The 12136-nt window shown below is 45.6% G+C and overlaps 1 protein-coding gene across 1 annotated transcript in view; it reads left to right on the plus strand.

Moving 5' to 3' along the window:
* Positions 1–250: 250 nt before the first annotated feature.
* bin1b (bridging integrator 1b) overlaps positions 251–12136 on the plus strand; it is a 16408-nt gene continuing 4522 nt past the window's right edge. The window contains exons 1-14 of the mRNA XM_020592110.1: positions 251–711; positions 5273–5353; positions 5676–5730; positions 6092–6186; positions 6489–6524; positions 7077–7172; positions 7716–7823; positions 8531–8623; positions 8841–8926; positions 9049–9124; positions 9809–9864; positions 9955–9999; positions 10766–10808; positions 11156–11296. Coding sequence (XP_020447766.1) covers positions 631–711; positions 5273–5353; positions 5676–5730; positions 6092–6186; positions 6489–6524; positions 7077–7172; positions 7716–7823; positions 8531–8623; positions 8841–8926; positions 9049–9124; positions 9809–9864; positions 9955–9999; positions 10766–10808; positions 11156–11296 — 1092 coding nt within the window. The 5' untranslated portion in view covers positions 251–630. The remainder of the gene's footprint in view (positions 712–5272; positions 5354–5675; positions 5731–6091; positions 6187–6488; positions 6525–7076; positions 7173–7715; positions 7824–8530; positions 8624–8840; positions 8927–9048; positions 9125–9808; positions 9865–9954; positions 10000–10765; positions 10809–11155; positions 11297–12136) is intronic.

The raw sequence follows: 12136 nt of genomic DNA on the forward strand, positions 1-12136 counted from the left end.
CAGTCATGTTTATGAAATATTCCAAAGCTTTATTTTTGAAATTAAATTATATGGAAACTTGCTGTGTGTGGCTTCATGTTACTCTGGGACCTGTTGATATGTGTACGCGCCTTTCCTGACCTCTGCTGGTTCCTACTAACGCAGCGGTTGCGCTGTGCCGGGTGTCTGATTTAGCGCCCACACCTGACGGGACCCGGCCTGTGCGCTTAAATAAGGCCGAGTGTAAAGACAGCAACACACCAGCTGCATGCGTGCAACAGTTGTCGGCTAATAATACCGACCTGCTGCGCCTTTAAGAGGATGACTGAGGAAACCTAATATCTCCACATCGAGCTCAAGTCTCTGTCAATAGAACAGGCGGTATCGGACTCTGTCTGTGCTCTCTGCTCCAAACTCCACCTGTTTTTTGTCGCTTTTTGTGTTACCTCACGGATTAAATTACGGATTGCACCTTTAAGAAACTGTCACCGGGATTAGGGTTACGCGCAGCGAGCAAGGTCGCCCTCCTAAGGGGTTTTACGCACCGTCGGTACCCAGGGAAGCGTCTCCTTCAGCGGTATTTCTCCCTCTGTCTCTCGTCTACCTCACTGGTCCTGACACGAACCGGGTCGGCCCTCAATACCTTGCGACATGGCCGAGACAGGGAAAGGGGTCACTGCTGGGAAACTGGCCAGCAACGTCCAGAAGAGACTGACCCGAGCGCAGGAGAAGGTAGGGCTGAGCGGGACACGGTGAAACCGGACCCCGCAGGTTTTCACCTTCAAATGGCACACATCCACCCGCGTACACGGCTCGAACCGAGACTGTTTGCTCAGATCATTAATGGGCTGTAGTACATTAAGATGCTTTAATGACCTTTCTGCGCGGTTTAAGCCCATTAACTTGGGAATAAACTCAACCTCCAATAAGGGCTCGACCCTGTAACATTTAATAACAGCTTTACTGTGCAGAGAAGTCATTGATCTTCAGGTTGGTCTAAGTGTGTTCATGGCATTCAAGTGGCTTAATTAATGAGCTGCACGTACAGTATGAGGTTTGCCGAGGTTTCTGGGTTAAGGTGTTTTACTAAATAGCTTTCAAATTGTATAAAAAGATGCAAGTTTTCAGTCAAGGTGGAAATTCAGTAAGATTGTTGTATGTTATAGTGGTTTTAATGGGTTTCTGCAGTCTCCTGACATTTAAAATTTGGACTCAGCCCTGCAACCTTTAACAAATCACTGAATTTCCGCACCTTATCTGGAAAAACTGGAGTCATTTAAGGGACGAATTCAGAGATTAATTTTGATTTCAAGCCTCAAAATTCCCGTGAGTCTTGTAGGGATTTGTCAGATATTTCAACTTACTGTGTAAATTGCGGGAACCTAACTGTTGCCTGGTTCAAAAACAAATGATGGTATTTGGTAGATTTTAAGGGATTTTTCCCCCTTACAATCCATTAAAATGCACTAACATATGAGAATAAGGAATTGAGCCAAAAATAGTTGTGTTCTACTCTTGAACTGAAACCAAATGCTTCAGTTTTTATTCTTAAATACGATTAATTTAACATGGTGTTTTATTTGGTTAAATCATGGATTATAATATGTTAGTGTATTAAAGGGCTTTATGCACAGTTTAAGGGATAAGGTCATCTTAAAACTTACCAAATAGCATGGAAGGCTCTTAATTTTTTTTATCAAGATAAAAATCAGGGATAGTTTTTATGCTGTTTTGTGAATTTATCAGGTTTTTACCCCTTAAATTGCTGTTAATATGATATGGCTTGTTGTCTATTAACTAAACCCCTTAACGAGCAGCAAACACAGACCTTAAATTGATCAGCAGAGCCTTTGCACATGGCCTTGTCAAATCAAAGTGTTAATAACTTCACTGTTGCAGAGGAAAGTTTTGTTTTTGTTTTTGTTTTCTCTGGGATGTTTTGCTCCTTGACCAGATCTGTGGATAGAAATTCATGTTTTTCTTGTTTCCAGTTGGGAATTGAGAATTAAGGGATTCTTGTTTCACAGTGTGTGCAGATGTGATCCATGTCAGAAGTGTAGTAGCAGCCTTTCACACTACTGTTCTGTGTACTACAACAGTATTCAGGTTGAACTGTGATTCAGTACCAGAGGCCAGATGAGGTTTTCAGGGAAAGGTTCTGAGAAGCTCAGCTGTCATGTGACACCTTCACCCAGTTTTTAGATTCTTAAGTTTCCATTTCAGTATGAGAAGAAAATGAATGAAGGACAGAACCAGTTTTCTCTGTGTGGCCATTCTGCATGTTTTTGTGCTCAGTTTGCATCTTTGTGGCTGTTTATTGACCGTCCCACTAGACGTGACCAGTCACTTCATATAGACACTCTGGCCCAGGGCCCCTGAGCCCTCGGGCTCCTGGGCCGTTGAGCCTTTTACTCTCTAAAACTCGAAACACCAGGTGGCATCGAGCTGAGCTGCAGGACTCACCTGTTCTGTCACTTTTAACTCACCGAGTTTTCTTCACAAACTCTGACTCCAGAGGAATGAGACCAGCTCTTGGCTCTGTCGGACGTTGCCAGTGTCAGAGCACCTGCTCACGTTTTCCCCTGTATCTGTATGCTAAGCTAGGCTAACCAGTGTCCTGACTTGGGCTGCGTGTGTCACGCACAGATCTGAGAGTGACGTCAGTCTCATCACATCCTCACTCAGAAAAGAAAAACTCAGAAGTACCCAGAGTAAGTAAAGAAGTAATACCACAGTGTAAACATACTCTGTTACAAGAGAAAGTCCTGCAATCAAAATGTTACTGAAGTAAAACTACAAACGTATTGGGGTCAGTATCAACAGTAACAGGAGTTGTTGTGCAGAACAGCCCATTTGATGTTACTGGATTATGACTGATGCATTAGTGTTCACCAGGTGGTAAAGGTGGAGTGTACTGTTAACTACCTTACAGTACTTGTGATGGGAAGTTATCAAATACATGTAGTGCAGTAAAGAGTACAAGGTTTGTTTCTGACATGTGGTGAAGTCCGGGGATGAAGGGCGTGGAAATGCTTGAGAGTTCAGTTGGTGGCTTTTCATGTGTGCCAGGTTCTGCTGGGGAAGCCTTGATTAAAATGCGCTGAAATGAAGGTCACGACCTTAAAGTCCGGGATTCCTGCACAGAATTTAAGGTTTCTGCTCCTTCGTTATTCTGAAACCAAGCAAGCAGCAGCTTTTAGCAGCGGCTCTGACAAACTCTGAGGCAACAGTTGGAGCACAGAGGGTCACAGTATCATCTTCCCTCTGAAGGGTGGAGGTGGGAGGAGGAGAGCTTCAGCTGTCTGCTGGCACGCCACCCCTCACCTCTCCCAGCTCCACACATACCTCTACATGCCTGTGTGAGGAGGAGCTTGAACATGATAAAATGAGATGAAATTTAAACTACCCAGAAGTCCTGGGAGGTGATGTCACGAGCCTAATATATGACCCATCTCAACACTTTATGGCTTTTTCTTATGATTTCATAAGTGTATGTCCTCTGTGCTGTTCCTTCTTAAAGCTACATTAGTTGAGGTGTTTGGCCTCCTGGGGACAGCTGACAGGAGGTTAGGGGCTCCTGGCACAGAGCGCCCTGCGAAGTGACTGCTCATATTTCCTGTTGGAAAGTCACAGAGCTCAGTTATAAGACACAAAATGACCACAGAGACGCCTGCACAGAGAGACAATGACTAAAAACAGACGCCAAGTGGCCCCCACAGGCTCCAGCTGATCACAGAGAGAGCACACAATATCAGATGCGCAGTAGTTTAGCATCTCTGTCAGTCTGACCTGTCCAGAAGGTCCAGTATTTGAAAAAATGAAACTGACTTTCTCTCTGGCTTTGTGAAGTCATTGGAATTTCTGTACAACTCTGTCAGATTAGTCAACTGAATCCAAAGTGATCAACCCTTGAAGTTGCCCTGCTTGGCCTGAACACCTGTCCCTCCCTCCTAGGGCTCCCAGCATGCCTAACTGCTCAGGGTGTGTGTGTGTGTAGGGAGGGAGTATCTATCTATAGAGCGTCCTCCTCATCACTCTGAATGCCCCAGTGAGTGCCGCGGGGTATTTTTGGGGTTGAAACCAAACACCGACAGCTACATCCTCCTGTGGACATACACTGTGTGTGAGACATGTCTCACTGCACCTGAATCCTCAGCAGAACATTGGTACATGAACACACAGGTGAATATGTCATGGTCATGTGATCTTACCAGACTAGCGTGAAGTGAATGCACAGTGAAACAGGTTTGAATGTGTACTGTGTGTGTGGCTGTGGCTCATGAGGTAGGGCAGTCGTCTCCTGACCAGCAAGTTGGTGGTTCGACTCCCGGTCTCCCTGCATACCTAAGTGTCCCTGAGCAAGACACTGAACCCCGAATTGCTCCCGGTGGCTTGACTAGCGCCAGTGCATGGCAGCCTGTTGTCATCGGTGTGTGAATGGTGTATGATCTTCTGTAAAGCGCTTTGGCCAGTGCAACCCACTGTGAGAAAGCGCTATATAAAATACAGTCCATTTACTTTTGCTGCAGTAGGAGAGTGAGTGAGTGCAGGACTCGAGCTATAAACAGCCACAGGGAGCAGGTATGTGTGTTGCAGCCATGGGGAAGTCCCTGTAGCTTGTGTGTCCTTCACAGGATTAAGGCGGCAGGTGGCAGAGGCTCGTCCACGTCATCGGCTCAGATTAGGCAGTGCTGACCTTTTTGGACCAACAAACAAACAGTCTCTAATCCCGGTCACTCACCGAGCAGAGGTACAGGACAGAACGAGTGCACAGAGAGACAGGGCGTGACAGAGGCTGACTATCATGTCAGACCTGAGCCTCCTCCTCCTCCTGACTGGGACCGCCCCTCACTCACCTGGCAGCATTACAGTACCTGTGACGTAAACAGGGCTTCTGGTCATGTGATCAGTGTGGAGATCAGGTGACCAACAATGTACACAGGGAGGCAGACTCTCCTGATGAAGACATGATGTTGGGGTCATTTGTGTTGCAGTGTGCTGAGAAGCAGTGAATGGTGTGAAGCGAGTTTTTTGGTACACATGTGCAGACTTCACCTGTATCTGACCCACATCCCGTCTGACTGCACAACACGTCCACAGAAAGACACACACAGCTGGTATGCACCGCAGACCCAGGGGAGAAACATGGCCCCAACAAGCGGTCTGAAAATAGGCAGATACATGTCTCCAGTTAAAGATCTGACCTGAGCCCCGTGAATGAAGGGAGACACAAATAGATATGATTGATTAGTGATGTCTGGTGGATTCAGTGCTGGTGTCATCTTCTCTACAGGTCTTGCAGAAACTCGGCAAAGCAGATGAGACCCGAGATGCTGCCTTTGAGGAGATGGTGGCCAACTTCAACAAGCAAACGGTCAGGAGCGGCTTTCCCTCTTTACCTGTCATCTAAACACACATGTTACTGGAGAAATCAGTCTAGAGAATGAGGAAACGGTGCTCGCTTCTGATGCACCTGATACACATGTATTTCAAGATTTTCTTTGTCATATCCTTTAATGTTTTAGAAAAGTAGTCCATGAAGTTTCCACTTGTAATGTATGTTTTGGGTGAATTTTCTGACTGTATTGGACAGTTTTTGTTGCCATGTAAATGTGACTTGTTGCTCAGTTGTAGCACAGATGAAAGTCTGGTCTGTTTTGTAGCTGCTCTGTTAAACCCAATTTCCTGTTTTGTAGGCAGAAGGCACCAAACTGCAGAAAGACCTGAAGGCCTACCTGACAGCAGTGAAAGGTACATGTGTTTGAGAGTGTTTGGCTGGTGCACGTTGAACATCATCAGGCATTTCTAGGTAGTAACGGGGTGTAACACACCTCCACTACAAATTGTGATGTTTTTACATGTAGAGATGTTTTGGGGGACTGGTCAGACGTTTGTGCTACTGGTCCTGTTTTCTTCTGGTCACACTCATGCTCCTGTATCTCCCAGTACACAGTCATGTGTACTGCCCATGGACACATACCTGGCCTTCCTCCCGCCCTGTCACTGACCTCATGATAGCAGTTAACAGAGAGTTCACTGAGCCATGTGCCTCAGCTGTCAGGGAACCAGATGTGTGTTGTCTGATGCCCCTGTGTGTTACTGTGTGTTGCAGCCATGCATGATGCATCACGGCGGCTGCACGACTGTCTGGCTGCCATGTACGAACCCGACTGGTTCGGCAAAGAGGAGATGGACACTCTGGCAGAGGTGAGACCAGGAAACAGTTGGCCGTCTCTGCTTCCACCTCCACTGTTCTCAGCTTGACATCACTTTCAAATCCAGATGCTAAAACAGTCCTTAGCTTGTCTCTTTAGGAGATAGAAGTGATGGTGTGTACATCTTGGAAGTGAGAAGAGCCATTAAGGGCATCTTTCATATTTACACATGTACACGTTTCCCTTTTGTTCACGTCTATGTCAGGGAGGCTCTCCAGCATCTTTCCCTCTTTTCCTACCTGCTAATACTCTTTCTTTGTCTTAACTGCATGCCTCTGTCCTTCCACCCTGAAGGAGATGATAGAGAAGGAGATGGACGAGAACTTGGAGGTAAAACACAGGGAGCCCCCAGAGTTTCCCACAGTTTCTGTGCACACATATTTGGTTTCAACATTAGTGGCGTTGTACTGCTGCTTGTGGTGAGCGCTGTCATCTTCACAGAGGAAGAGGAAACAGATTCTATGGCAAACGCTGGTCCAGCTCTGCAGTAGAGAAAGTAGACTTTTGATCAGACTGATCAGTTATACTCAGCATCACTAGAAAACTGCATAATTAATGCTGCAAGTTACTTTCAAGTGATAAGAAGACAAATGTTTCAGCCGTGGTGGAAAGTACATTTACTCACATACTGGACTTAAGCACAATTCTGAGCTATCGGTACTGGAGTATTTCCATGCTCTGCTACTTCATACTTGGACTTCACCACATGTCAGAGGCAGAGCTATACTTTTTACTGATAACTAGTCCTTTTTTATTCTGTAACATTGCCTGAAACAGTGAATTGTAGCCTCAGGACAGTGACTCCCATAGAGGAACGCAGCAGTCGTGGAGCTGACAGAAGCAGCCACACGGTGTGAACATGATGCATTGTGTGTGTTTCAGGACACAGACACTCTGTGGCTAGACTACCACCAGAGCATCATGGAAAAGTCTCTGCTGCCCATGGACACATACCTGGCTCAGTTTCCCGATATCAAGGTGTGTGAGTAAAATGACCAGTTCCTCAACAGAAACTGATGGTGTTCATCTGAAATGCTGAAGTGTCACTCTCTTATTGACGATGACTGCCATCACTCACAGAGAAAATGTGTGGTGGCTACTGGAAACCATCACTGTACGTGGAGGACGACATGGCGCCTTTACTTAGTACATAACAAAATTTGACATACGTTTTTAAGTAGAACCATGCTGAATTTATTTGCAGTAACCTCCACTGCTGTGCTGCTCTTTACTCAAAGGATTTTGAGTAAAGAGCATAAAACTGGCAGATATCATGAGTTGTTGAGGGAATTAATCAAAATATAGTGTCACGTGGATATAGTTTATATTTTAAAAAGACAGTAATTTCCAAAAAACAGCTGCTCACTGTAGTTTTTATCAAACAGAAGTGGATGAATCCACAGTTAGTCTCTGGTGAGTATTTGTGGCAGCAGGACTGAGTCGGGGTAAACGACAGTGTGTAGTTGTGCAGCTCTGAGGGTCGAGTCATGTGACAGCAGTTGACCCTGAACTCTCCCACAGGCTCGTATAGCAAAGCGCGACAGGAAGATGGTGGACTTTGACAGCGCCAGGCATCACTTCACCTCCTTACAGAAAGGCAAGAAGAAGGATGAGGCCAAGATTGCAAAGGTAACAGAGTGTGTGTCCACAGGTGTGTAGGTTGAATTATTAGCTCCATCTGCAGTTTGTGTCTGTGTGTGTTTGAGCATGAGTTTTATACTGAGTTTTAATTGGTTGTTGTTAATGAGGCATGGATAAACCATACCACCTTAAAATCCAAGAAGTCCAGCCTCCTGTAAGAGTGGATGGATTACTGAACGGGCCTACTGGGTCCACTCATAGGGGCCCCAAGTCTTTAAAAGGCCCCTGGGCCTTCAGAGTCAATGAGACTCAAAACATCTACAAAGAGAAACAACATGACTAAATACACAAAGCAACTGTAAAACACTCAGAATGAGCACAAAGAGGCTAGTTCTGAGCAGAAGAGACACAAAACAGCCACAGAGAGACTTAATCCGACTACAATGCTGATGGCTCTGCAAACACACTGATTGTAGTTGTTTTGTGTCTCCTTCAGTCTGAGGCTCCTATGTACGAAGGGAGTTTGTGCCCAGGGCCCCATTGTGTCCTGGCTGTTTGCTAATTGGCCCGTGTCGTATTAATTTAAACTGGCAGGTGAAACTGTTTCTTGTCCCTGACTAAATGCTAATTAACATTTTTGTATTTGTCCTGAATTGTTTGCTCTTTCTCTCTCTCATCACTCTACCACATCCTCCTCTCCTTTCCGTCCTTCCCTCCCACCCTCCCTCTCTGTGCTGCATGGTGTGTGTGGCTAGCCAGCAGCCCTGTTGGAGATGGCGGCTCCCAGCTGGGCTCAGGGTTTGATATCAGCCCACCAGGTGGCTCAGACTAACCTCTCCTACAACCAGGTGAACCTCTGGTTCCTCACTGACTCCCCCAGCATCCATCACTGTCGTCTGAATGCCTCACAGCATTCTGTAGTTATTAAACCCTGTATGTGTTGGTCTGAGTGTGTGCACGCTCATGGAAAATAGTCCTTATTAAACACACATGCAGTAGGTGTGTGATTAATATTGACTGTGTGTGTGTGTGTGTGTGTGTGTGTGTGTGTGTGTGTGTGTGCAGGCCGAGGAGGAGCTGGGCCGAGCTCAGAAGATTTTCGAGGAGCTGAACGTGGAGCTACAGGATGAGCTGCCAGGACTGTGGAACAGGTGGGACTGGCCTCACGCAGCTGCTTCTCCATCTTTAAAGGGGACTCAGTGTAATCGTTTTTCTTAAAATGTGTCTCAGTGTAATCGTTTTTCTTAAAATGTGTTTGTACATGTGTGTGCAGCCGTGTTGGCGTCTATGTTAACGCATTCCAGAGCCTGGCCGGCCAGCAGGAGAAGTTCCACAGGGAAATGAACAAGGTGGGTCTAACTCAACTCATGTTACTCATTGACCAGCACAACCGACCTCATATGGATTTGAACCACATGGGGGCCCGGTGTGGTTGCTGTGTGTCTTGAGTTAGTGGTCATTATGCATGTCATTGTATTTTTTCCTTGTGTGTTTTGTTTCTCTGCAGTCTTTTTTTCTTTTCTGTTTTGCATCTCTGTGCACTGGTTTTGTGTGTCTGGACTTGTTTTGCATGTCTTCACACTTGGCTTGTGTCTGTTTTTGGATGCTTTGAATTAGTTGTTGTTATTTTGCATCTCCTTTTGCTTGTCTGGCATCTCCTGAATTAGTTTCTTTCATCTCTTTCCAGTTGTTTTGTGTCTCCAACTGTTTTTTCTTAGTAGTTATTTTGTCTCTTTATAGTCACTTTGCATCATATTGTCATTATTTTGACCTTTGTTTTAATATTTTTTGTCTTTGAGGTAGTTTTGCATGACCTTGTACTCATTTGTTGTCTTGCTGTAGTTGTTTTGCATCTATTTTTACTTGATTTACGCCTCTTTGCTGTTATTTAATTAGAAATACTGAATCACTTTATATAGGCGGTCTAGTCCGGGGGCCGCCCAGACTGTTGGGCCCCTGGGCCTGTGCTGTTGCCCCATCCATGCAGCTGAGTGATGTTCAGTCACTGATCTTTTTCTGCTCTGTCTCCTCAGCTCAGCCAAAACCTGAATGACATCATGACCAAACTGGAGGAGTGCCAGCAGCTCAAGTGAGTGAACAGAACAGTTTTGATGATTTTAAAGGTTGAATGATGTGTAGAACAAACCAGTAATGCCTCTCACACCGCCCCCTACTGCAGAAAAGATGGTACTGCAGCAGCCAAGATGGGAGATGATGCAAAGAGGTAACACTTTGCTCCTTATTCTGTCCACACAGGCTGAGCATGCTGCTTCTTTTACAACACTTAGTTGTATTTAAAAAATCTGTGCATTGTTTGTTGAACCTAACCTCCAGGTAACTGTCGGTTACAAGCCAGATTTATCCTCACTGAAAAACTTTATCTAAGAACATATTCATAGCAATATTCATAAATCCTACAAAATAAGAGTGTAGTTCAGGGACTGAGGTAGATGTGAAAATAAGTCAGAATACCAAACAGGAACATTTTTAAACATTTTTACAGCATGATTATTTGGAATATTTGAGAATTAAACTCCTGATGATACAGGAACAAACTGGTAATTTTGAGAAACAGTTCTTAATATTTTGGCCAGATACGTTTTATAAGAATAAAGTTATGATGTTCCAAGAGGAAAAGGGTTTTAGAAGTTTTTGAAGGTTTTTTTCATATGTGTGTAAATTCAAACAACATTAATGGTTTGCTTTTTGACTGTTTGTGCTGCACTGACACTTCCTGTTGGTCTCATGCTGTTGTTGTTGTCTGTTTGAGGTGTCGGCACTCTGCAGATGTTGTCATCTGCATGTTTTGCTCTGTCGTGAAGCTTTTTGTTGCCCTCGTGTGGATGGAGCTGAGAACTTGATGTGCGCTGAGTTGTTTCTTTTCTTCCTCACTCATCCTCTTTTTCTTCCATATATTCCTTCCCTCCTCCTGCTCTCTCCTTTCCTTCCTGTATCTGTTTTTCTTTCTCCTCCCTCTTGTCTTCTCTCAGTGAGGAAGCCAACCACAGCGAATCAGCCAGCTCTCCACCAAAGGTACAAACACAGCACACTTCCTCCCAGCAAACCCTTTAATGTATAGACAGCGTATTAACTATATATTTTTGTGAAGTTAAAACACGAGAATGAGGTTGAGTTAAAACAGCTTGAAGCGGCCAGATACACATATGAGAAGAGATCAGCGTAACTCACAGAAGACCAACAACAAACTGATGACAGACTTGAGGCCTCAGCGTCAGCAGCGTCCTATGTAACATCCAGCAGTAACACCCACTGCACACAGCAATCCCGGCCTCTAACTCTGACCTATGTTTCTGTCTCCCTCCCTGCTTCTGCATGTCTGCATGTGTGTGCTTTTGATGTAACCCCTCCTGGTGGCGCAGAGGCCCGGTCCTCCACCTCCCAGTCGGCCTCCACCCAGACTGACGCCGTCCCCGGACCAGAGACAGCAGCTTGTTGCCCTGTTCGAGGACGGGGCCTCAGTGGCCAATGCTGAGACAGACTGTGTGACCAGGACACAGCAGGTCAGGCCAACTACTACCTGGGTGTTACTTAAAGAGGGAGACGGTAATGCAAGATCAACACCAGAGCTTCTGTTTGGTCAGAGTAGATTGGGAAGGTGAACTAGGCCAAGTCACTGAATTAGTAGTACTGTGTATCTGTTGACTGGCTGTAGTTAGTTTTTTTTTCTTCAGCCTGCAGGAGAGACTTGGTGTGGCTGCCCCAGCCAGGAGCGGCTGCGGAGCAGTCGGTCAAATCTAATCTGATTCATATACAGTAGCAGCTTTTGTACAAGGCCACACAGCACAAGGTTCTTTAGAGACGACAGATGAGATGAAAACAAGACAGACTAGAAAAAACTGTTTCAGACAAATAATAGCTCAGATGATTCAAATAGAAAACATTATAAAGCTTGTAAAAGACACTGTCAAATGTAATATATAGGCATGAATACAACATTTTAAATCATTACTGAATCATTAGCAGAGGTTTTAAGTTCAACTTTCACAACATCTCCACTGAGCTGCTCTCAGAATCTCTGCACTTCCATCCATCCATCCATTTTCCTCCTCTTATCCGGGACCGGGTCGCGGGGGCAGCAGTCTAAGCAAAGATGCCCTGACTTCCCTCTCTCCAAACACTTCCTCCAGCTCCTCCGGGGGAATGCTGAGACATTCCCAGGCCAGCCGAGAGACATAGTCCCTCCAGCGTGTCCTGGGTCTTCCCCGGGGCCTCCTCCTGGTGGGACATGCCTGGAACACCTCCCTAGGAAGGCGCCCAGGAGGCATCCAAAACAGATGCCCGAGCCACCTCAGCTGGCTCCTCTCGATGTGGAGGAGCAGCGGTTCTACTTTGAGCTCCTC

This window comes from Monopterus albus, unplaced genomic scaffold (assembly GCF_001952655.1).
Source record: "Monopterus albus unplaced genomic scaffold, M_albus_1.0 scaffold16.1, whole genome shotgun sequence".
In the NCBI taxonomy this organism is placed as follows: domain Eukaryota; kingdom Metazoa; phylum Chordata; class Actinopteri; order Synbranchiformes; family Synbranchidae; genus Monopterus; species Monopterus albus.